This window comes from Lissotriton helveticus, chromosome 9 (genome assembly GCF_964261635.1).
Source record: "Lissotriton helveticus chromosome 9, aLisHel1.1, whole genome shotgun sequence".
NCBI classification, from domain to species: domain Eukaryota; kingdom Metazoa; phylum Chordata; class Amphibia; order Caudata; family Salamandridae; genus Lissotriton; species Lissotriton helveticus.
In genome coordinates, this window is record NC_136070.1 from 1,144,366,742 (window position 1) to 1,144,393,554 (window position 26,813).

The 26,813-nt window shown below is 41.6% G+C and overlaps 1 protein-coding gene across 1 annotated transcript in view; it reads left to right on the forward strand.

Moving 5' to 3' along the window:
* ERC2 (ELKS/RAB6-interacting/CAST family member 2) overlaps nucleotides 1–26,813 on the forward strand; it is a 2,322,684-nt gene that overhangs the window by 616,251 nt on the left and 1,679,620 nt on the right. Inside the window, exon 6 of the mRNA XM_078661584.1 lies at nucleotides 13,994–14,161. Coding sequence (XP_078517710.1) covers nucleotides 13,994–14,161 — 168 coding nt within the window. The remainder of the gene's footprint in view (nucleotides 1–13,993; nucleotides 14,162–26,813) is intronic.

The following is a 26,813-nucleotide window of genomic DNA, read 5'->3' on the forward strand; positions in this document are numbered from 1 at the left end:
TTTGTAGTGGACTGCAATGAGGTAGAAACAAAAGAGAGTACAATTCTTGTTCCTCTCTTAAAACTTGATCTATTATCTTTTTGTCTAGTAGGCAGAGAATATTGTCTTCCAAGGTAAACCTTTTTTCCCAACTCTTCAGACAGGGGTATAAAAGAATCAACTTCCTGGCAGGGGGAACTGGAACTCCAAGGAATAAAAGAAGAAATCACATAAGTCATCCCACTGATCGTTGATAGTCTTAAACCACATCTTCTGAAATTATTTTATTCTGCCTCCAGCCTTCTCTGTAGGGGCTTGAGTCTTGGCATATTAAGGAGTGCTGTATATTTTTGGACCCCTGAGCAGACTTAGACCCACTATTCTGTTGCTTGGCTTAAATCAAGACATGTTGGATGATGGTTCATATTTGTTATTTCTTGAAACTCATATACTCTCCTATTTCTGTTACAATTCTTAGAGTGTTACTTAAATGCCTAGGCATGATTACTACTCTTTGAGAGACTCAAATTAGTCTCTGAACAGACTGCCACATGGGAATGGCATTTTTGATAAAGAGGCCGTCTGAGTTGTATCCACATTCCAACTCTCATATGCAATTCTCTTCTTGCAGCTACCATTCTACCTTCTGCCATAGCAGAAGACTTTAAATTATCTTAAGTAGCATCTGACAAAAAAGTTTGGTTTCCATAGCAGCAAGTAAATAAGACACTTCTTCTCCTTTCTGAGTAGCCATAGATAAAACATGAATATCCTTAACAAAGGACTAAGAAGTGTAAACACACTACATGCCAACTCCCAGAGATAAATGTGATCTCAAACAAGCCCTTTTCAAAGAAGCTTCTGCCCTCTTATCCGCTAGCTCTGTAATAACAACATCCTCAGATTGAAGCTTAGCCAACTGAACTGTGAGATTTGCAAAAAATGGGTCCACCCACAGCTTTTGGGGAAGCTACAAGGCCCCTCTGTCAAGATGTAAAATATTCCCATTCTCACGGTCTCTCCACTGTTTTCTAATAAGACCCTGGACTACAGAATTAACTGTAAAACAGCCCCCATTGGTTGAAGACTGTTCATCCTCCAAAAGAACTTGAAAGTTACCTTTGAACAGACAGTGGTATTGAGGTGAAACGGCGCCACTCAGGAACATCGCACATATATTAGTTTCAATAGATCCTAAATTCTGGCCGGTGCTGTAAGGTGAGGAGAACCACCAACCACCCCCAAAATTGTGGCCAAGGCCATTGAATACACAAAGGAAATCCTTAGCACACGTCTGGAGTGTATTTTAACATGTATCTGCACATTATATGCATGAATATTAACACAGTATTTTGAGTTTCCTGTTTTTCTTTCTTTATTCTTATAGTTTCTCTTCAGCCAACACATGCTTTGTCGCATACACTGGGAAATCGTTCTGCGACTTTCTCAAGGCTCTACAATCTTTGGTGTATTCCTTTCCTATGTGGTGATAATTGCAACCCTCTATGGTTAAAATATCTGTCTTCTGCGTTAAAATCGGTTCTTCATTCAGGAAAGGTCTCCATCTGACCAATCCACCAGCTCATGACGGCAGCTCCGTCGTCAACGTAGCCCAAAACCGCGATACTCGAGTGCAAAGATACACTGTAAGAATAAAGAAAGAAAAACAAGAAAAACTCCAAACATTGTGTTAATATTCATGCAAACAATGTGCAGATAAATGTTTAAATACACTACAGATGTGTGCTAAGGATTTCCTTTGTGAACTTGAAAGTTAAAGTTAGCTGATATATAGGGTACCAATCGCTTCAGTTCCTTCTTCTTAGCATATTTCTCTCTAGTTACCCCTGAATCCATTTCATTTGAGTCATATTCATAAATACGAGAAGATGAAGAACAAGACAGTGTTGAAGGAGAGATCCCTCCCTAGAGCCTCCTGCTGTTTTTAGAAATATTATTTGATTCAACAACTATACGCCCTAATTCCTTATAACACAATGCCACTTACTCTAAGTGTGTCCTTGGAGAATATTTCATTGGGCCACCTCCTTCTCTGGCATCCTAAAATGCTTTCTATAGGCACCTCTAACGCACTGCCTCTTATATAAAATGCTCTCATAGGAACATCAGCTGCCCTTACAGGCCTTTCTCTGAGCACAAACATTAGGCTGAAGACATGCTATGCATCAGCTTGAGAAGAGTGCAGTTCTTCAGCCCTCTTACAGCTGCCCATGCAAGTTGTTTATGCAAGGATGGCCCTCAGAAAACAGGCCATGCAACAGCTCGAGAAGAGTGTGACTCTTCACACAAGCTATTTATGTTAGCTTAGCTTGAAAGGTTTCCACTTCAGGGCCCAGACACCTCACAACCTGCTTAAATGATTAAAGGTCCTCCCAGGCCACTGCACTGCAATGACCTTTCTTTCAGAAAAAAACGCACCGTCCCATGCAGCTTGCAGAAAGTTTGACACTGACTGCAGTGGGCAAAAAAAAACTGAATGTGGTGAAGGCATCACCCGCTTTAACTACTTAATGTTTTGGTATTTCTTGTGAGAAAAAAAGAGATGGGTGCTTGGGATGGTGTGACCTTAATGAGGCAGGGCCTCACTACTGCATGACTAATTACTGGGATGAGGAATTAATGAACACGGTTGTTAGAAATGTGATTGTTGGAAGACTGGAGTGTGAACCCTGGTCAAGCAGCAATCACAATACTTGGCAGGATGAGGCACAAGCCAACCTTAAATTAAGTTATGCTCAATCATTTGGTAGATTGGCGCAGAGCAGTGAGGCTTAACTTAGAGGATAATGTGTGGAGTACTTGAAACAGTAATACATTGAAAAACACCACACAGAAAGGATCCCACACCAAGTTTGAAAAACATAGTAAATGTTATAAATAAAAGAAGACCAAAATGTTAAAAAAACAATTAGTAGAACCACAATCATAAATTATTAAAGATTTTAGGTAAGAAACCACAACAAAAAACATAAAGCTCCAACTGTGGATATCTGGTCACGCTGGTCCAGGTCAAAGTCATACTTTCAGGCCAACCGCGATAGAGCGCAGGTCGGCGGCAGTCTCCAGGTTAGCCCCACTTGCATTTTACCTTCTCAAAGTCCATGCTAAGAGTTCTGTTTACGTTGGAGAGGGCCTCTAATAGCAGGGAGAGCATCGTGGGAGGCTGCCGGCGTAGCATGAAGAGCAGATTGGCATCAGGGGCAAGAATTGCTAGAGTTTTGTGTTGGCGGTCCCCGCTAGTGGTCAATGCTGTAGTACGAAGGGTCAAGCGGACAGAGCTTTGTGCTGATTGGCAGTGAGAGTGGTGAGGTCTTGGTGCAAGCAGGCCCACTCGCTGTCGCAAAAGTCCAAAAGCTTGATTTCAGCTTTCTGAGCCACACCAAGAGTCCAGGGCTGAGGGACATCACCCCTTTACATGCAATGAATTTAATGCCTCCTCTTCCCTGGCTCCCAGCTGGCTGCAGTAACAATGTGGGGTCGTTAGGCCCTTTGTATGAAGGCAGAGCACAGGCTATTTTTGTTGTTGTAATTCTTTTCTTGACATTTCAAGAACAACAGAACATTGTCAAATATATCAAGCAAGGGTACCGAAAAGGGCAAAAAGGGGCAGTAATGCAATGCACCATTACAATCAAAAACATCTGTGCAAGGATATCAAACATGGGGTATTACCACCCCAGTCCCACTATACAGCTGGAAGGGGGAAGAAATCAGAGAGACAAGGGGGGAGAGGGAAAGAGAGGAAAAGACATGTGTCCCATAGAGTGAACAGGGTGGAGGCAAAAGGACGGGGAAGTGGGGGACGGAGAAAATGAGGAAGAGGAGGGAGGCCCCTCGGAGCCTTGGCTGTTCAGTTGTAGGTTGGGCGGTGCTCAGCTCCGCCCCCATCTTATCAGCAGATGGCCCATCCAGGCACACCTAATTCCCTTATTGTGTGACTGTCTGGAAGAACTTAAAACTGTCAGTTACACCCAGTCATGAGACCTAGAACAGGCTAAAGGCAAAAATGGCTAATGGCAGGAAAATGCCAACTATCTAAAAGTGGTACAAAAGGGGGTGGTAATGGACGGAGCATCTGAACCAATCAAACACTCACACCCAGTCAAAAGATCTGGGTTTGATCCATCACCGTTCTTTAGCCCACTCTGCCACCCCAGTTCAGACATGGCTATATGCAAATTAGTCTGACCCTGTGCCTCATGGGAACAGTCCAGCCCGAACTGCCAAGCCATGCCTTCCCTGGACCGGAAACAAGCTTCCCAGGACCAGTTTCTGGCATTCCAGCCGTCTTCAGCCCGGCTTGCTTGAATCAAGTGGCAAAGTGAGCAAGGGACTCACGTCTGAGCATACCCTGCCACACTTATGGCAGCCAAAGCAGTACAAAAGGGGGTGGTGATGGACGGAGCATCTGAACCAATCAAACACTCACACCCAGTCAAAAGATCTGGGTTTGATCCATCACCGTTCTTTAGCCCACTCTGCCACCCCAGTTCAGACATGGCTATATGCAAATCAGTCTGACCCTGTGCCTCATGGGAACAGTCCAGCCCGAACTGCCAAGCCATGCCTTCCCTGGACCGGAAACAAGCTTCCGAGGACCGGTTTCTGGCATTCCAGCCATCTTCAGCCCGGCTTGCTTGAATCCAGTGGCAAAGTGAGCAAGGGACTTACGTCTGAGCATACCCTGCCACACTTATGGCGGCCAAAGCGGTACAAAAGGCGGTGGTGATGGACGGAGCATCTGAACCAATCAAACACTCACACCTAGTCAAAAGTTCTGGGTTTGATCCATCACCGTTCTTTAGCCATTCTGTTACCCCAGTTCAGACATGGCTATATGCAAATCAGTCTGACCCTGTGCCTCATGGGAACAGTCCAGCCCGAACTGCCAAGCCATGCCTTCCCTGGACCGGAAACAAGCTTCCGAGGACCGGTTTCTGGCATTCCAGCCGTCTTCAGCCCGGCTTGCTTGAATCCAGTGGCAAAGTGAGCAAGGGACTCATGTCTGAGCATACCCTGCCACACTTATGGCGGCCAAAGTGGTACAAAAGGGGGTGGTGATGGACGGAGCATCTGAACCAATCAAACACTCACACCCAGTCAAAAGATCTGGGTTTGATCCATCAAAATTGTAATGAAAAATCTGACTTTCAGATGAAAGAGGGATCATAGTTACAATTTCATAGACACCAAACATGTCAGAGTCATCAGCTCCCAAATGGAAATGATAACTTATTGCATGTAATAAGGAATCCATAATGTTATCTTATCGGACAGGTAGGTCTCACAGAAGTGAAAAGCTCATTTAGATTGTTTTCATTACCAGGACATGTAAAACTTAAAAGTGCATGTCCAACCTTTTAATTATACAGCACCCTGCTCTACGGGCTACCTATGGCCTACCTTAGGGGTGACATCTATAAAAGGGAAGTTAAGACTTGGCAAGGGGGCTTTAAATGGCAAGTCGGCATGGCAGTTTAAAACTTCATTGAGACCACAATGTGGTTTACATAGCTACTTAGATGGGTGGTGCCATAATTGGTGCAGGGCCACTGGTAGCATTCAATTTACAGGCCCTCGGTATATGGTATCCCACTCTCCAAGGCTCTTATCAGTAAATGTAATATTCAAATTAGGTATAAGCCAATTTCAACATGTTTTTAGGGGAGAGAGCACAAGCACTTTATCACTGGTCAGCAGTGATAAAATACACAGAGTCGCAAGCCAACAAAAATAAGCTTAGCAAAAATGGAGGTGATAAGGCAAAAAGTTTTGGGGAATAGCACCCTAAGGCTGGCAGGTCTAAAAATGGTACATTTTGTGTTCCTTTCTTAGGGAAGGAAGGGCATAAAATGTGAAAAGTGTAATTTGCACTTAGCTCTCTTCCCTGGATAAAGTCAGTTTAGAAAAGCAGTCTATTTTCTAAGACAGACTTATGGAGCAGGGAGACAAAGCAGAACTGTCAATAAAATACAACTATTGTCTCAGAGTGCATATAACAATTGAGGTGTGTTAGCCTGAGTCCTTCCTCTATGTTGGCAGCCTAAGTAGTATTTATAATTGTAAGAAATTGGCTTACTTGTTGAGGGGGGTAACACCCTACTCAATCAGAAACCACAATCCTTGTCAGGGTGAAGTCACGCAAACCTCAAATTAACCTGTGCTCAACCCCGAGTAGCTTGGCACAGAACAGTCAGGCTTAACTCTGAGGCAATGTCTAAAGTATTTGTGCAACACTTCAAACTGTAACATAGTGAAAACACACCACAAAAGGATTCCATACCAGATGTAGAAAATAGATTAATCTTTAATAAGTCAAACAAGACCAACACTTAGCGCAGCTGAGGTGATGCAGCAGTTCTAAGGAGATGCAAAGCTGTGATGCGAGGTCCCATGCCATTGTAGAGAATCCTGTCAATCAGGGCTTGCGATGCAAAGTTCGGCATCAAGGATGGGTTGCACAGTGGAGGTGAGGCTAAGATGCGAGAACCTGCATCATCGCTGAGGCTGCTGTTGACAAGAGATTTGCAATGCGAGGGCATGCATTGGAGAAGCTTCACACAGCTGCAGTTCTGATGCAGGCTGCGATGTTGATGCAGAGTACTTGCACTGAGAGAAACCTCACAGCAGAGGTGATGCGTTGGTTCTGCTTGGGATTGCGCCAAGCAGCGGACGAGATGCGTTGGTTTTGCTGGGTCCTCATGTAGGCTGGCAGAACACCTTCAGGCCCACTTCCAAGGTGGGTGGGAGCACTTTGTAGAGTAGGACTCACAGATGGCAGACTTCAAGTGCTGGTTTCAAGGTTTGTGGAGACTTTTCTTCCTGGTGCTCTTGTTAGGAGGTCAGCCAACTAGCCCTTGGGGTCGTTCTGGGGTCCTGTGTTCAACAGATGCAGGTCCAGTCCTTTTCACCAAGGCAAGAGTCCAGCAGGTTATCACTGCGGGGGTAGCAGCCCTTCAGGGCAGCAGTCCAGCTGAGTGTCAGTCCTTTCAGCAGCACAGCAGTCCTTGCTCCTGGCAGAGTATCTAGAGGGCCAGAAGTGTACTGAAGGGTTGGTGTCTGAGGTCCAATATTTTTACCTGGGCCTTCCTTTGATGTGGGAGCAACTTCTAGCGGTTTCCCTTTGAAGTCCATAGGCTTCCTGCCTTCCCTGTCTTGTCTCCAGGCTAACTACAGGGAGAATACAGCCCTTTGTATGGAGGCAGGACACATCCTATTCTAGTGTAAGTAGGGCTGTGCCCACCTCTGCCCTCCCTAACCTGTCAGTGATGACCCATCCTTGCACATCGAAGCTCACTTTTGTGTGTGGCTGTCTAAGAGGAATACACATACTCAACTATCAACTAAAGCCAGCAATGTGACCCTGAGACAGGTGCATGCACTAAATGGCTAAGGTTAGAAAGTGACAACTTTCTAAAAGTGGCATTTCAAAATTGTAGTTTAAAATCCGACTGTACCATGGAAGAGGACTTTTCATTACAATTCCAAAGGTACCAAACATAAACTGGTTTCCTGTTCTGATTTAGAAGTTACAGCTTATAAATATAATAAAGTAACTCAACTGTTATCCTATGGTAGAGGTAGGCCTTGCAGTAGTGAAAAACAAATTAAGAGGTGTTTACTAACAGGACATGAAAAAGTTTAAATGACATGTTCTTCTTTTAAAATACATAACATCCTGTCCTGTGGGCTGTATTGTGTCCTTCCCTTTGGGTCACTTATGTGTCTTAAAAAGAAAGTTTATTTTGCCAGGTTGAAATGGCAGTGTAAAACTGCACACACTTTAGTGGGTGACACAATAAATGCTGCAGGTCCACTAGTAGCATTTAATTTACAGGCCCTGGGCACATTTAGCACTAATTTACTAAGGATTTATAAGTACATTAAAAATAGCCAACTGGGGATATGCCAATGTTACTATGTTTCAAGGTGTGAGTATATGCACATTGTCCCTGGTTAGTGGTGCTAAAGTGTACAGAGATCTAAGGCCAACAAAAACGACATCAGCAAAAAATAGTAGTAGTAAAGGCAAAAGGTTTGGGGAAAGACCACCGTAAGGCTGATAGGTCTAATAATAATGTTGATTATTTCCTGTGTATTTGCATAATCATAAATAGAACTGAAATAATATTGGATTACAAGCAAAGAGTGTGGTATGAAGCAGACTGGAGCAGGGGGCAAAATGGTGAAGAGGAAGGGCCTGCAAGGGAGCAGTGAGAGGAAGGAAGCAATGTGAAGAGCACATGTGGAGCAAGGAATGAACAGATAAGAAAGGTAACATGGAGAGGTGGCAGAATGCATTGCTAGGCTGAGACCAGAACAAATGGAAGGGTGGAACCAAAGTCAGCAATCATGGAAGCTAGCTATGCCTCATGCTTTCATCAAATATTAAAAGGTAACTGGTAGAGGAAAAATGCAAAAGCATAAAAAGAGTTTCCTGGCATCAGCAGAGGAGGGTTAAAATGTATCTAATCAGAACACTGTTACACTGAAATTCTCCTTGGTGGGGCAAACCCAAGAATAGGAAGGAAAGCTATTATAAGTGCAAAGACCTGAGACGCGCAACACAGTCATCCCATCATAAGTAAGGGGCTTAGCCAAAGCCCACTCCAATTATAAGTTATGTATTGAAAACAATAGATCTTTCCATCAAATAGCTAAAGCTCTCTGTAGCAGAAACCGAATAAAGGCTTGCAGTGCATTATTTTAAAGCATTAGAAGAACCCTTCAAAATGTCCACATGATTTCCTCACAACAGATGACAAGCATTACAGTCCAAACAAAGCATCATATTGTCTGGAACCACTTGCCTGCCAAACATATTTGACCAAACACTAATACATGTCTGTCCATCTGTTTTAAGTGCTCTAGTTAATGCACAATTATTTATAGAGGTTGTATGACGCTGAGTTCTCTAATGTTTGTCGAAAAACATTTTTGCCTGCCTTCCAGAAGATACACTCCTTTCTATTCAAGTTACACAGTGGAAATTGTACCATTAGAATGTAGACATGTACAAAATCTTGTGGTCTCCAACATGAAGGACAATACAGTAAGCCGGTGCCTTAAGGTGGCTCATCATCACACAAACAAATGGCTAAATAAGCAGACACAAACCTCCTTTCTGTTTGTTATACTTACATTATGTATTTGTGCATGTGTGTGTGTTGTATATTGTGTTTTGTGTTGGCACAAGGAAATGCCCTACATTAAAGTAGCCTGTAGCCAGACCTAAAAAGTAACATATGCGAGATAAGCCTGCCAAACTCTCAGTAGCTAATTTATCGCCTCATATTGGTAGCCAAATGCAAATACTCATGTGGCAGTACCTTTGTTCTTGGCTTTACGTAATCCAATAGATCCAATAGCCAAAAGCTATAGACTTGTCTTCCATGGCATTCATTGTAGAAAACTCTTTCCTAAATAGTCTGCATTTTACCTTCTTTATTGAGCCTGTAAAAACCTCCAAGTCCTCGTTTGAGCATCCAGACAGCTGAAGTCTCCCTGAGCTGGAGGATTCCTCTTTTAGTGTTAACATGACCCCATGATTTTGTCCTGATCATGATTCTGCCCAAAATGGAAATGAATAAGAAATTTCCTGTCTACATATTTTGGAGTTATGTATTTCAATGTCTAGATGGTGTAAGTATGATGTTGTGATGTCAGTTTTAAATTGGCTTTACCACTGCTGAATAGCCCCACGGTCTTCAGTAGTGCTCTGCTACAAACAAAGGGGCTAATCTTGGTCATTCAGTGTCACTACCAGTCATGAACAGAGCCTACGCGAAGATTGATCACCAGCATAAGATTGCCTCTGTCTACTCTCCATGCTCCCACCCCTGCAGGATATCCAGGCCTGAGAAGGTCTTCAAAAGAACTCTTAAGCTGCCTGAAGTAGCAGCAGCTACCGCCATGATATATTAGGTGTAGCTGATCACTGATGCTGAGCTTATAGGCTGATTTCATTGTTATTGATATGAATTTCAAATCCTCTCTAAAAAGGAAATACAGACACATAAATGTAGATGAGTGCCTCTCCAATGAAAAAGTGGGTAGCAATCACCATAATGTGTGTCTTGAAATGTTCTCTTCCTGCAATTTGTGCATTCCCCAAACTAGATGGACAATGAATACTTGGGAAGCAAAAACTGCTACTTTTGCTCCATTTGGTCCTGTCCCACTGCCAATACCTGTTATGTGCAAAATCTTAGGTTACATTCAAAATACTTAGCCCTGACATACTGAATGAAGTCTTGTTCATGACTTTCTTTGTTTGATAGTAGTTGACGTTTAGCACACAACTACAAATTAAAGGACATGTGATTAATAAGAAAACCACTCACTGCAATAGTCTAAAGGAGAAAAAGGCTCAGACATTCTGACATGAAACTGAAGCACTAGTCAAAATGCTAACTACGGTGAATTGACACAACGGACCGCTTGCCCAGCATTGAAGCAAGGAACAGGGTATATATGAATAGGTAGGATGTGACGCCTGCAACGGGTGTACGCAAGTCACTTTGACGCATTCGTGGGACGGTGCCTACAGGAAGGGGTTGACCCTGAACCCCCTAAGTTACAGACTAGAGGTCTAATACAATTTGAAGCAGGCCTGTGCACACATCTAAATTACGTTGCAGAGTAGGTACTCTGTCGCTTGAGATCCGACAAACAAATACAGTAGATGCGTATATTTTAAGAAAAAATAAGAAATTCAGAAGTTGTTTCATGTTCTTCTTTAATCTTAAACGGTTGCCCAGCCAACATGTGTTTCATCTGGGGAAGTGACCCAAGACTTCATCAGGGCTTGAGGCAATATGGAGGAGATCTTGGATCACTCTGCCGGTTGTACTTCCGTCCCGGCGGGTAAAGGAGGTTGTAGTCATTAAGATGAAGTACTCTAGAATAAGGATCAGAATAAGTGCGATAAGTAATCCACTCCAAACCGGTTATACTTTCGACCCGGTTCATGAGTAATGTGGATCTGCAGGCAGAGCGGACACGAATAAGGTCCGTCGCCAGTACTGGGGATAATGTTCCAGAGGAGGCCGGAGGAATGGGTAGGCTGAATCAGCGAGTATGCTGATCTAACAAGTGCAGTCACAGCGTCTGGGACTAAAAGAGATCTCGCTGCTCAGCCTAGCCATTTCTCTGGCTTCCTCCGGAGCATTATCTCCAGTACTGGTGACTGACCTTATTTGTGTCCGCCCGAACTGCCAAGCCATGTCTTCCCTGAAACGGAAACAAGCATCCTGGGACCGGTTTCGGGTTCATAACCCTCATCAGCCAGGCTATCTTGAATCCAGCAATCTTGAAAAGCAATATTGTTTGCCTATCCCTATTCTATCCCTATTCTACCTACAAGAGATTGATTTTAACCTTATCTTGGGTGAGGCGGAAAAGAACGTGTAAATTCCCATGCAGGCCTTGTGTACTTAGAAAAAATAGAAACTTATCACAAGATCTAAATATTACCCAAATCAATGATACTCTTTGTATTGACTTCAGATGTGTGAAAGGGTTACCCTTGTAATGCAATTTTGTATTTGATGCCCTTACACGCTTCCTATCTTAATATCATTCCTCATATCTGTAGAACTCTGCAAAACCTGCTGCTTTCTATATTTCAATTTTCTTTACTCTTGTCTTGAAGGTTGGTTTTATTTCCATTTCACTACCTTTATATGTACCTCATTTTATGTCTCTCCTTTTGATCCTATAGATTATTAGCTCTCATAATCAGTGCTTAACTTCTACTTCCTCTCCTGAAATGACATCTAGAAAAAGCAAGTCTGCAATAGCTTTATGGTCCAATGTAGTTCTCAAATGGACTTTTAATTTAAGCCTGGTGCATTCCAGACTTTTTGCCATGAACAATGCGCAGAGAGAATCTTTGGGTCACTGACTTAGACTATAGGCTGCTCTGCTTCAGACCCCTTCAACCAATGTCTGTGACAAGTATCATTTATATGTAAGGTATTCATACGTGAAGCTTTTTCTGGGTGTTTACCTGTTTCAGCTGTGACTGGTAATTGGAAAAGGTGTCTGTCAATGGGATGAGAGAGATCAGCCCCCAAACTGCCCTTAAGGGATGGAGGGGAGCAGTCCATCATTTTGCCTGTTTGATACTGCAGCGAGGGGGTGCTGACCGCAAAGATGGACTTGCCTTCTATTTGTTTTAAAAATGTGTGCGAGGACTTGGGTGTAACCCTAATTCAAAGATGACCTGTATGCTGGACCGTTCATCTTGGGATCTAGTAAGCCTGAGATAAGGCAAAGACAAACTCAAAATGGAAGTCATCCCAAGGTCAGACTTGCATTATCTTGCACATCTTGCACATCTTACACATCTTACACTGAAATGCTCGGATTCCCCCACAGTAAAAAAACAGTGTACTTTGTAGCTCCTTTTAATTTTGTTGTGGTATGTGGATGCTTTCATCATAATCACCCTCCAAAGACCTTTTTCTTCATGCACCTATTGACAAATATTTGTTTATAAAATGCATGGTGAACGTTATTAATCTTGTAGAAAAATAAGACAGCCTTAAACAATGCAACAACAAAAAATCTGTCACCTTCTTACTGGTCTCAGATAATCTGACAGTAAGTGCGTATCATAATGGAGATCCATGTCTGCCCAGGCCGGCTAAGCCTTGCTTTTGCCCCCGCCCATTCTGTAATTTATTGTCTAATTTCTGTGTGAGCATATCTCCTTGTTCCATTTACCCAGATGCACCTGATAGCTATTCAAGTATCCAGAATCCAGAGTTTTTGAGGATCCTATTTTTGACCTATTTTACACCTCCCATGAAATTATATATTCTATCCATATGCCTATCATTTGACTCCATGATACTGGTGTATTGTTGGCGCTGTCGTCATGGTTTACTGCAAGTGAACAAAGAAAGTTCCAGAACAAAAAATGTTGTGTCCTGGTGACATGGAGTCATCTGACAGCCCTGGTTACCCATGAAGTTGCAATATTTTTTTATTATTCAAATAACATAAATCATGCAAACATAAGTATGCTCTAATGAGCATAGAGCATTTAGCCATATCTGTATGCATCCTTCCTGTATACAACCTCTGCCTCTTATGTCTTTTCATGGTATGTGTCCCCCAAGTCTGCACTTCTGCAGGGTGCATGGCATAAATCTCCTCTCATTCGTGCCTTTTTGGTTTTAATGAATTGGCAGATTAAACCCATAACAGTTGACTTTGAAGTGCTTGTTTATTGTAGCCATGATTTTAATCAATGATTTGACCTGTCACTTCTCTGTCCCCCATGGGTAAAAGGTCTTAAACTCTTTTCATATTTTTATTCCTAAAATAGTCCGTTTTCATGCATAATTTAATTAATATTCTTATATGTAAAAATTGGATGTGCTTTTAGATTAAAATCTTCTGCAAGGTCTAAATGTACCCAATTATTCTCTTTTTTTGAGATGTGTTAATTTGTCTTACCTTTCTTGTGGTATTTATATGAATATCATATTGGCAGGAGCTGGGGTATGTTTCTTTAAATTTAAGAATAGCCATTGCTCATAGTCTCTGTGTATGGGTGTCCATCAGGGCCAGACTGACTGTAGAGGGCACCGGGCATTTTCCCGGTGGGCCGGAGGGGTGGGGGTGGTTTGTGCCACTGGGGGCTTGTTTTGTAGCAGTGCGGCAATATGGGCCCCTGCAACAGAAGCGGGAGCGGTGCTTCTTGCTAGTACTCCCCCTCCCCCTTCCCCCTACTGCTCCCAGGGCCAGTCGAGCAGCAATCTGCCTTGCAAGGGCTGGTCACTGTTACGACTCCGGCCTTGACGTGCATTACAAAATGGCATCCTCTTATCCCAGCCTCATAACAGCAGCCTGTACCTGGAAGTCTGAAAAGAAGGACATTTATTGTTACTTTTATGTGACTACGAGTTACGTACCCAATAAATGTGAACAACTGTGCAAATGTGCATCTTTTTTTTAAAAATAAATATTTTTCTTACCACAGATAGACCAACTGAAGCAGGAATTGTCTAAGAAGGAATCTGAGCTCCTTGCCTTACAAACCAAGCTTGAAACTCTTGGCAATCAAAATTCCGATTGCAAACAACACATTGAAGTGCTTAAAGAATCTCTCACTGCCAAAGAACAGAGGGCTGCCATACTCCAGACCGAGGTAAGAGCTTGCATGCCTTCCATGAGCCCTTTAATCACAGTCCGTCTGCTCTGCACACACACAAGTTTCTTGCAATTCAGCACTTCCACCAACCTGCGATGCTTAATGGGTATAAAAAAGAACGACACAGGGAACAATAAAATCAGTAAAACTCGAATACTTGGATCGTTTTGGAAAAAGGAGAGTTAATGCATTCTGCAGGTATCCACTCCTCCATGAAGTCTGTCAAGGGCAATCGTTTTTAAATTGGTCAGTTCCATGGAACTGTGGAATGTTCTATGAGCGATCCAAGTGAGAGTCATGGATAATGTGATCAGGACAATTTATTTGTCCACTGCTTTCACCTTGATTTGGCCCCTCCGATGAAAAACGCAGTAATCCAGGTTGATACCATAACAAGACAATACCACTGCGTTTGTGATGCCAGTTGTGCTAAAACACAGTGCTCCCCATATCTCTTAATTGCTTTTTTGGCATGGAAAACTTGGCAAAACCTGTACAGGGGAACTGATCAGAAATGGATAATTCACTCCGAAATCAGTGAATAAAAAACAGCTATTCTACATTTCCAGTGAGAAATTTGCTAGTAATTGGCTGCTATCTCATCCCAGAATTACCATGACCTTTGACAGGGCCGGCCTTAGGCATGTGCAAGCTGTGCACCTGCACAGGGCTGCCAAACCCCAGGGGCCGCCACGCCAATATATATATCCTTAATATAATAATCCTCTGAGGATGGATACATATTTGCGTGGCGGTCCCAGTGGCAGGGATTTGGCGGCCTCCGGCTCTGTTCCACTTCCAAACACCCTGACCACCCCCCTTCATTGGCCTCCGCGCCTCTTCCGGGGCCTCCTCTTCCAGGGCCCTCTTCCGGGGCCCCCTACCTATATTCCCTGCCCAGGACCGCCATGAACCTAGAGCCGCCCCTGCCTGTGATACCGTAATTCTACGGTATGGCACAATGAAAGCCGTTTTTTAAAATTATTTTTAACTATATTCCCAATTAAAACTTTGGAATTATACAGAATCACAACCGTTTCTCTTTGGAGTAATAATTTAAAAAAATACTTTTTCTACAATTTGCATCCTTTGTGTCTTGAAGTCTACCTTTAGTAGATGTAGGCTGGAAGGTGTTATAATTCTTTTCAATGTACTATGTATTGTTGTTTCTTTAATGCTGGTTTAGAACTTTCACATAATGTGTTCTATTGGTTAATTCACAAGCTACATACATAAAAGCCATAAACACAGTACTAAAGACCTATTATTTTTCAGCGAAATTTAATTCCTAAAATTAGAGGCTACTGAAGACGAGGAGCAGTGTGGGCAGGGGCTGGTGGGATGTGAATCCACATTATAAAATATTTTCTTCCCTCATAAATTCCTCAAGGCTGGAAGACAATGAAATGATAAACAGATGGTGTCCGTGTGCTCTGACAGTTTCTTATCAGACTCCGGAATGTTGGTTCATACTGGGCAAACTAATCCCACAGGCCCTATATGAGCAGAGGTGCTGGCAATGGATAGACGGGTCACTTGGGAAGGGTTTGAAGGTAGTAATTTGGAATTACTCGATGTCTTACCCAAAAATGCAATGGTTCAACCTATAAGGAAGGATTTGACAACCGTAGTCTGGAGTGGATGCAAGAGCCCTGCAATTGTATTTATTGACCAAAAATTGAGTTTCCTGCGATAAATTATCAGTGTTAGTTCTCCCTGAGGATATGTCAATCTTCCCTGGTAATATGAATCCAGTTACAGTTATGTTGGAGTACCTAGAAGTTTCTGATCTACACTTTGAAGGGGGCGAAGCAAAATACAAATGAGTCATTTAAAGAGCGCTCCCAGGCATTGCGTTGTGGAAACGAGCTGTAGGGAAGACCTACAGTATTTGAGGTACAAATATCTGTAGTGCCCTTCCTAATTTCTCAGGAGGACGCAGACCATTGCCCATATCTATGCAGGATCCCAGATAGGGTGTTGCAAAATGAATCCTGTGTCTGAGGTTAGGACTTGATCCACGATGGCGAATGCCAGGGCTGAAAGCAAAAATAGTAGAGAATCAGGGTCAGTGTCGATTTAAGTGAGGTAAAAAATATTCAGTGAGCTACCTAATGGCGGACAGTGTATTCTTCCTAGAGGAAAGGAAGACGATTCTTCATCCTGTTTAAAAAAATGTGGGATACAGTTGAGGGAAATGGGTCTAAACCTGATATGTGGTTTGAGATACCAGGATGTAGCCATTGCCATTGGCCAATATTTGTGCAAAATTGTATCATCCTATGCCAAGACATCACATCACCTCCCTACCTGCTTGAAGATCACTATTTTTGGCGATCCCCAATGCTCCTTTTAAGTGCTACTGTGAGTCCACTTATTTTTGATTACTAAATAATCTTGCTTAGACTTTTTATTGTTATTGCCTTTGTTTACATACCCTGTGCAGTACTCCATACAGAGCGCCTTCATGCTCTGGGGCCTCATAAATACTATGTAAACCCCCAAACAACACAAATAAATACAAGCTAATATGAATCTGCCCAACACTTTTTGTTTAGAAACCTGTGAATGGCTGTCAATTCTTTGGCATCTGCCAAAGCTGCTGGAGAAGATTAAATTCCTTTGGAATTATATAAAACGTGTACGGAAGAACTGATACTACTATTAGTTAAGGTCATTCAAGCTATTGGGAGGGGGGATCAAGCGCCCAAATCCTGGAATTCTACCCAAATTATTTTCTTTCTAAAGAAGGGCAAACCAGCCTATGAAAGAGGGTCATATAGACCTATATCACTTATAAATAACGATGCAAAAATATTTGCAAAGATATTAGCGACGAGGCTGGCACCATTGATGGCACAAATAGTATCACCCCAACAACATGGGTTTATCCCTAAGAGAGATACTACAGCACATATTAATATGGCCATTATGGCTTTTGATGTTGCACAGATCGAGCCAACCTCACTCGGTATGATTTTATTAGATGCAGAGAAAGCATTTGACCGAGTGGGGTGGGGCTTTCTTTGGGCTACATTATCTGCCTTTGGTATAAAAGGTCAGTTTCTGAAATGGATTCAATCATTATACGACAAGCCTATCGGTAAGGTCTGCTATATGGGCAAATGTTCTCCTACTTTTTCGATCAAACGCGGGACAAGACAGGGGTGTCCTTTGTCACCTTTGTTATTTGCCCTTATAATGGAACCCTTTCTGATTGTGCTGCAGAGTCAAGATCAGATCTCTCCATTTGTAAACGGCGTAGATTCTCTTAAAATCACTGTCTACGCCGATGATGTCGCGGTTTACTCTACTAATGTGTCCGAAGCATTGAAGGGCATAATAATAGAGGCACGGGAATTTGGTTTGGTCTCGGGATACAGACTCAACACTGGCAAGACCCAAATTGTTATGAATTATAAGTCACCAAGACCAATTACTGGGGTTTGCGATGTAGCTACCTATGTGGGGGTTAAAATCTCCTCAAATATCCATTCAATACTTGCTCTAAATTATGAGTCATTATTAAAAGAAACTGCTGGTTTATTTAAGAAATGGCATAAGCTACCCTTAAGTACTATAGGCCGAATAAATCTGGTCAAAATGAAGATATTGCCAAAATATCTATATCTTTTTCGATCTATCCCTTTACGGATTATTAACTCATACTTTAATAGATTGGATGGTAATATTAGCAGCTTTGTGTGGGGGTATAAGAAAGCTCGTCGAGCTGTTTCATTGCTTAGACTTCCATTTAATCAAGGAGGATTGTCTTTACCTGACATTAAATCTTATTATTGGTCCACTTTTTTGACTCGATTTCGAAGCCTGATCATTCCTGAGAAATGTTTATATTTCCACAAATTTATGTTGGGTGAGGATGTAAATAAGTTTCTTTACAGACTAAACGACCCTAATTATTTTAAACGCGTGAAATTTAAGACGATATGAGATACTGTTAGCATATGGCGCTCTATTCTTATTAAATGTAAAACCTCTCTCTTCCATCTTAATACCCGTTTGTGGTTTAATCCGGGTCTACCAGGAATCTTCCATGATACAGCTGGGTTAGTGCTGTCAGATTCCGGTATTAAAAAATTGGGAGACTTATATGACCATCAGGGGTTTTTTACATTTGAAAAGCTGAAGGTATGTTATAATCTTACAGGGCTAGATTTAAATATTATCAAATTAGAGATTATCTAGTGCGGAAATTAGGACTGACTAATATCTCGGACTCGGATTTATGGAATTGTATTCATAAAGAAGCTGATAAAGCATGGATTAGTATTGGATATAAAAAAAATTCAGGTTTTAGAAAAGATGATTCTACAAAACTATCTGAGAAGTGTAGTAGGAAATTAGGTATTGATGTGACCCCTAATTTGATTACTTCTTCTTTAAAAAGTTTAAATCGATCTGTTCATTCATCTAATCTAAAGCTGCAGCTATTTAAAACCATCTGTCAGCTTTACTACACGCCAGACAAGATTTCAAAATGGGTTAATAACAATAGCGGACAATAACAACAAGAGAGAGAGGGCATGAGTAGGCACTCCTGTACCCCAATCAATTATATATAAGCAACAAAGGAGTGACTGTGGTTGAAATAATATCAGAAAAAATTAGTAAAGTGAAATATAACCCTGCTTTGTGCCGCAAGTGTGATCGATACTCACACACATGCATGCACCTGGCAAGAGAATGTCTGTCTCCCTATGTGCGCCCAGTAAGGATTCCTCAAAAGAAGAGATCCGGGTGGGCTAAATGATCACCAAGTGTTAGATAGGAACCTGTATTGTTGAGAAGGACCCTCACTCACCACTAGTTGGTGACATGCTTCATCATTGGGTCCCCGCTGGGGTGACCGAATGTCCCCCCAGCGTGCTACAACGCCTGATTACAGTGGAGCAGGATGTGGTGAGTGTAACAGTGCCCAAATTAGGAGGTGACTAAGAAGTGAGTGTGTCAGTGTATTAAAAAATGCACAGTTGTGCCTTTACAAGACTCTTTAATAATGGCCAACCTGCATTAGGTAAAAACAAAGTGGACGGACTCTCACAGGTTCTGAATTAGGGAACCGGAGTCCTATTAGGAATCAAAAAGTTGGTCAACATGTTTCTACTGAAGGATGAAATTTGCTCAGCATTCGTCAGGACCTAAACATAAGTCCTCCGGTGGTGTACGCGCGCTAAGGCATACCCTCCCAGGAGGCTCGAAATGTGAAAAATATGTACAGTGTTAATAAACCGGATAGTTTCCGTGATATGATCACTGCAAAGTCAGCAGAGATATAAAAACCCCCTAAGAGACAAAATCATACCCCTTCGGGTCAGACAGCGTGGGACATCTTCACGCGGTTATTTTTGAAAAACGCGGCTCCCCTCCGTTCCACCTACGCACTCGGCTGCTGTCTTCCGGAAGACTGCTGACTTTGCAGTGATCATATCACAGAAACTATCCGGTTTATTAACACTGTACATATTTTTCACATTTCGAGCCTCCTGGGAGGGTATGCCTTAGCGCGCGTACACCACCGGAGGACTTATTATTAGGTCCTGACGAATGCTGAGCTAATTGCATCCTTCAGCAGAAACATGTTGACCAACTTTTTGATTCCTAATAGGACTCCGGTTCCCTAATTCAGAACCTGTGAGAGTCCGTCCACTTTGTTTTTACTTAATGCAGGTTGGCCATTATTAAAGAGTCTTGTAAAGGCACTACCGTGCATTTTTTAATACACTGACACACTCACTTCTTAGTCACCTCCTAATTTGGGCACTGTTACACTCACCACATCCTGCTCCGCTGTAATCAGGCGTTGTAGCACGCTGGGGGGACATTCGGTCACCCCAGCGGGGACCCAATGATGAAGCATGTCACCAACTAGTGGTGAGTGAGGGTCCTTCTCAACAATAAAGGTTCCTATCTAACACTTGGTGATCATTTAGCCCACCCGGATCTCTTCTTTTGAGGAATCCTTACTGGGCGCACATAGGGAGACAGACATTCTCTTGTGCATGCATGTGTGTGAGTATCGATCACACTTGCGGCACAAAGCAGGGTTATATTTCACTTCACTAATTTTTTCTGATATTATTTCAACCACAGTCACTCCTTTGTTGCTTATATTTAATAACAATAGCATCAGTGATTGTACCAAATGTCCAAAATGCAATTTAAGATCAGCTGATATTTCCCATATGTTTTTTACGTGTCCACAATTGGGTGACTTTTGGAATGGCATAACAAAAATTGTTTCTTTAAAACTGACATGTCCATTAGTACTGACGTCTGTCGACGTGCTTGTAGGCACCTCTGGAACGGACAAGTCTCGGCGCGATTTAATGAATATCTTAATCTCATGCACTAGACTGATAATAGCAAGGGTCTGGATCCAACATAAACCACCGACGGTTCAGGAATGGTGGAGTCTTGTAAAGGAAATATATTTAATGGAACGAGCCTTAGCAACAACAAGAGGTATTCAAACAAAAATGAAAGTGGAAAGGATTTGGGGAACGTTTATGTCGTGATATTTGTTTATCCCTCTTTATATATTAAATGTCCTTAATGTCATTTGATTTATGTATGGCCTTACTGAAATTATCTCAGTGTATCAATTACTCTTGACGTCTGTATAGAATGTGTACTTGTCCCATTTTGATGCAAATAAAAATCTTTAAAAAAAAAAAAATTAAAAAAAAGAAACCTGTAAATCTGGATTTCAGAATTAATTCTTTCAAGATTCTCAACACTGCCGTACATTAATAGATTCCCAGGGTGCACACCTGTAAAGCAGCTGTGCAGAAGTGTGACTGTTGTTATTCGTGTGAAAGGAACCCAATTTAGTCTGTTTTTGCACGTTTAGCTCGTGGTGCTAAGGTTTCTAGCTCTCAGGCAAACTGTTCTCAGATCTGCCCAGTTAGAGGTTGGTAGGACTGCACTGATTATAATTCGAGGAGAGAATGAATCATCGAGAAAGAGAGCAGACCCATTCGGTAGCTTGCTCAGGCTGCAAACAGTTATTTGATTTTCCGATGTTGACCTTGTCATGCACCTCAATATTTGATTATTCGGTTTGCTTTTGGTTTACAATTTACTTTTTGGCGGGATGAGAACGCATATTCCAAAAGAGCAGAAACATTTTTAGGAAAGGTTTTGTTTCATCACAGCATCGTCAAAAAGTATGTTTTTATTCCTTTCCATGATCATGTTTCAGATTCTTGCCGTGTCTCAGGAATCTGATATTCTGAGTATGCGGCCGAGGCCGCTCCCATGAATTAATTCTAAAATGCTTCCTTCTACTTGTACATAATGTAGTCCCCACTATTACCGGTGCCATCTCAACTCGGAGCTCATGTTGCAGAATTAACTTACTGGAAATGTTGATAGCTATCTTCCTGCATGGCAGTAAGTGAGCAGAACTCGAAAATGCGCCTTGAAACCGGATTTCCTATAACATATATTACACATTTATAACCAGTGGGTGCGTCGTAAACAAAGCGGTTTCACCCTGAGGTGGTACATGTTTTTGCGCAGAATTTTCGGAGGGACAGAAAAATGTTCCATGGCCAACACTACACAGGGAGTCTTTCTTCCACTTAATTAGAACATGTAATATTATACTGGATTACAGATAAGAAATAATGCGAGGTTTCTTGCAGATTCTGAGTGCTTTAATTTAGACAGAATACAAGCTGTGTCTTTTAGGAGAACTTCTTTGCTTGGCACGGGTTAATTCCAAATGGGAAACTCATGAATGGGGCAGCAAATTTCAGAATTGTAGGAGGTTTCATACCTGTGCTGAGCAAATGTTTCCTGTATGGTATGGTTCATCCTCCATAGGGAACTTGAGAAATACCCTACTAAAGTCGCTGGGCATAATATAATGCCTAAGCTTTCCCTTCCTGTCACCTGGAGTTTCAGAGACTTTAGAAGGTTGCATCAAAAACATGTTCTAAAGATGTAGGGAACAGTATATACGCACAAACCAGAGGTACCTATAGAAAAAGTATGCATCCTTAAATGCCTCGGTGACACATGGGTATTATGTATGGAGCACAGGTGTACGTTGCAAACATGTCCATTTTTACAAAGGCCTCGATCACAATGAGGCTAATTATCAAGATTTTGTACCAAAAATGGTACAACAGTATGGGTGCGAATTGCGGGTTTTGGCACCCATGATATGCAGCTAAAGAATCAGACCACAAATAACGAAAACAGAGAGCACACATGCACTGTTTGCCTACTTTGAAATGGGAAAAATCTACATTCACTGTTAGTGTGCTATTACCCGTTCCAATGTATCAAACGTGAAATGGGGCTGAATTTGCATACATCATCCCTCAGCCCAGCTACCCAAATTAGCTTGTGCCAAATATGCAGATGTATTTTGTAGCCCATTGCTATCAGTGGCTTCAGTTTTAAAAGTGGGTATAGCTAAGGGGGTATCAAAAGAGCTTTTTTTAGGAAAATGCAGTGATAATTAGTTTACCAATACAATTTTTGTGTGTAGACATATGTGTAGGACCCACAATAAAATCCAGTATATAATCTTGCCCCACACACGTTTTGCAGATTTATTGTTCCTCATACCTTGTGGAGTTAGATACGTTCGGGCCTAAAGCAGAACAAATACTAGACTCATCTACGTTATTTTAACATGTCACCCAAATCCGTGTGCATTGACTATTGATTTAACTGGCTCCAGTCTGTAAAGCAGAGGATCTTAGCAGTGTTGGCATTAGTCAGGTCTAAATTTGGAAATTATAGATGTACCATCAAACTCATCTTCGGCTAATCATAAATTGGAGGGGGCATAGCTGATAAAGGCTCAAATGTTGTCCTGCTAAAAAGACATTTAAAAAAATTGCTAACTTACCAGAACTAACCTTCTAAAACACTGCAAGAGGAACAGAGCATATTGCATATCCCTAAACTAAAAACCTTACTCGCATTTTCAAAAACAAGACACTGGATGGCAAAATAGTTGACATGCACCACCAATTAGTTAGGAACCTGTCTTAGTGCCTTTGACAATTGAAGCCAGCGTTAATACTGACCCACAGGCTTATATGGGTTTTGGTCTGCAAATATTTTAGCTTCATCAGTAGGGGTGGGCGGAGCTACATGGAGTTACATAAAAACTCTGTGAGATTCCATGGAGTCCCACAAGTCGGCAGAAATGGTACGTCATACTGCTTGCACTGGTTTTTAGTGCCATGAACTTGTTTCACGTTGCAAAATCAGCACGAACGACACCATGTGGCATGCCAGAAGGTGCTGCTTCTTTGCTGCCACTTGAGTAGAGTTGCTACTCCAGCCGCAGCTTTTTCCACCATAAACGGTTGCAACTGCCAGCGACCGCCTTCATTGAGAAAATCTTCCCAGGTGTCGTTCTAGCGCTCGAAAGTTGTGCTAGGGGATGACAATTTACATTCGCCAACTTAACTTTGGTGAGTCGCATACAAGAAAAAACTCTGCCACACGGCGTTTTGCTAAGTTTTGCTGGGACTCCACGTAACAAGCCTAAAGTGAAGTGAGCAAAACTCTGCAAACTTTGCTGGTGGAGCAGAATTTTCACAAACCACTAGTTCTGACTGAGTTAGCATGTGAGTGCTGGGTGCTCTGGCAGTTCTAGCTAGGGAAATAAATACTTAGTTGGCTCCATCTTTAGTTACTGAGACATCCCCAGCTACAAAGCAGTTGCTGGTCTGTTCCACAACTATTGAATTGCAAAAAGACTGTCCATGCATTTAATTTTCTGACAGAACTCTGTCCTTAGGAATACACTTCCTAGGACATGAAGGATAAACACCCAGTACTCGTGGAGGCTGTTCTCTGGGTCTACATTGCACAGCAGGTAGACCACAAACCAAAAAGGACAGGGCATGCAGTTGAAAAACTGGCAAAATCGCTACTGGTGCACAATGAATAAGAAGATGGTTTGCACCCAAGGACACCCACTTATGGCAACTTGAAATGCATTGCAGACAGCATCCTTCCCACAGCCCAATCCTTACGTCATGGATAAAGCTCTATGCCATAAACTACACTGAAGCTGGGAATCCGTCAGAATGACTTTACAAGGATACTTTTGCCTCTGATAGGTATTACCATGGACACCAGACCCTGGACTTGGGTAACACTCTTCCAAGTACTTTCCTTCCTGAGATGGCTGAATGGAGCGCTTGTACATACAGCTGCAGTTGCACATCTCTGGTTCTTTCTGGGTTTTTGTCAAGCCAAACAAGGAGCACTTGATGCTTGAAAAAGCAGAGCACAAGATTTTCAACCTAATACCAAAGTGACACAAGCCCCAAAAAAGCAACTGCAACAAACAAGAGAATATTTTACTGCTCTCCAAAACCCAAATTTGAATGTACTTCAGTATGAAATCTTATCTGTGCGTGCTCCATAAGGTTACGGCATGGTGAGCTCATCCACAGTACCATTGAGGGGAATCCGGGTAAATGTACTGCTGTAACACCTGATGAAACCTTATTTGGTAAGTTTTATCACAGTTGCTCCCATGCTTCATAGCTGCTTCTTTCCACGTGTCCCTTTTAATACATGTTCTATGATTACGGATATGTATACATACATGTATTACATATATATATACATGTATTACACATCTGTGTTTATTACCTCTATTTATCTTGTAGGTTTATTTGGTTTGAAACAGGCCGAAAACAGCACCAGACCAAATGTACAGACAAGAAATAGCAACAGCAGAGGTACTCACATGCATGCATGCAGAAAAATAGAGAACCTCTGCACACACTTGACATTGTGGGGCATATTATCAACAAAAGGCGATACATTATCGCCGCTTTTATTGGCAGGAAACTGCCGATAAAACAGCGATAATGGGCTTGATAATATGCCCTTGAGAATTCCCATAGAGCCCATGTTGCACACACGTGTGCACCCATCAACTATTCAGGGGTGCAACAGGGTGTCAATGTGACACCCTGCCACCCTTGAATGTGTTCCCCCATTACCGATTCGGTATTTACCGAATCGGTAATTACTGAATATTACCGATTCAGTAAACTTTACCGAATACTTACCTACATACCATTTACAGATTCTGAAATACCGAATCGGTAAAATTCGGTATTTTAGAATAGGTAAATGGAACTTACCTACATCTGGCCAATAATTTGGTTACATCCAGTATAATTTCAAGAAGGGCAGCACTTACTCTCTCCTTGGTATATCCCCGCTTCTTAATCACCCTTTAATGAATTCAGTACTGGGAGAGATTCATCCTGCATGGTGCAATATGTCAAAATGTTCCTGCATAGAGGCCCTATATGAACACATACTTCCACAAGGAATGGGGAACTTTCAGTCTTACAGTTATCCCTTAGTTTTTTCACTATATCAAGCTCCATTGATTTTAGGTTACACGCCTTGTAAAAGGAACACAGGGGCATATTATCAACAAAAGACAATACATTATCACCGCTTTTATTGGCAGAAAACTGCAGATAAAATGGTGATAATAGGCTTGATAATATACCCTTGAGAATTCCCATAGAAGCCCATGTTCTGGTGTAAAGTATATTGAACAGCACTTGGAGCTAACTAGCCAAGGAATCCAGGGAATTTCAGACAAAGTTTGTATCTTGCTATATGCCTTGTACCCCCCGCTACTGTTGCTAAAACCAATAATATTTTGAATAAAAATAGAGTGGTAACAGGGACTGTTTACTAGTTCTTTTTTAGTTAGACAACTTTTATATTTAAAATAATTAAAAATAGCACAGACATAATATGTATCATTAAATATAAAAAACAATAGTGTATATAAAAATATGGAAACATGGATTCACAGGTGAACAGTTGTATATTTTTTAAAGGTAAAAATAAGAACATAGAACCATGTAGAATAATCTATAAATTGACAACGAGTTGTACATGGATTAGAGGGTTAAATTAAGTATTCATGAGTGTACAGAGTACAGAACAATAATAATAATATACTCCACAGAACAGAATAACTTTCATTTTTAGATGTATATAATTTTAGCAAAACTTTAATCTTAATACTATAAATCTAATTACAAAAATTAAAACACATTGAATTTGCTACATAGAAACTAAGGTTGCTTACAATTATCCTTTGTCAAGGAAGACATCTGGGATGATTGTGACAAATAATTTGTTAGAGGTTGCAAAATTCTATCTCTTTGAATGGATAGCTATGTAAATTCATTCTATGGCTCCTGCATACTGAATTTCACCAGGATTTGAAAGAAATATTATCCGCAGATTTGAAGTTTGGTGTCATAACCTGAATGGCATTAGTCATCATCACAACTATACATGTAGCCAGGAAACTCTGATGTCTGTAAAGATCAAGACAACCACCCAAAAAATTCCTTATACATGGGAAAGGGCTATCATAGCTACACATAATCATAACTTTCTGCCAAACCGTAACCGAAAAGTCATGATTGACAGGACACTCAAAATATGCATATAAGTGCCAACATCTGCTTGACAATACCAACAAGTTGAAGAACTCTCCTCTTAAATAGTTAGGCAGCAGTGGTTCCTGAAAAGCATGAGGTGGAGTGAATTTTATACCCAATCCTATCCAATACATATCAAGAAAATTCACATCCAAAAT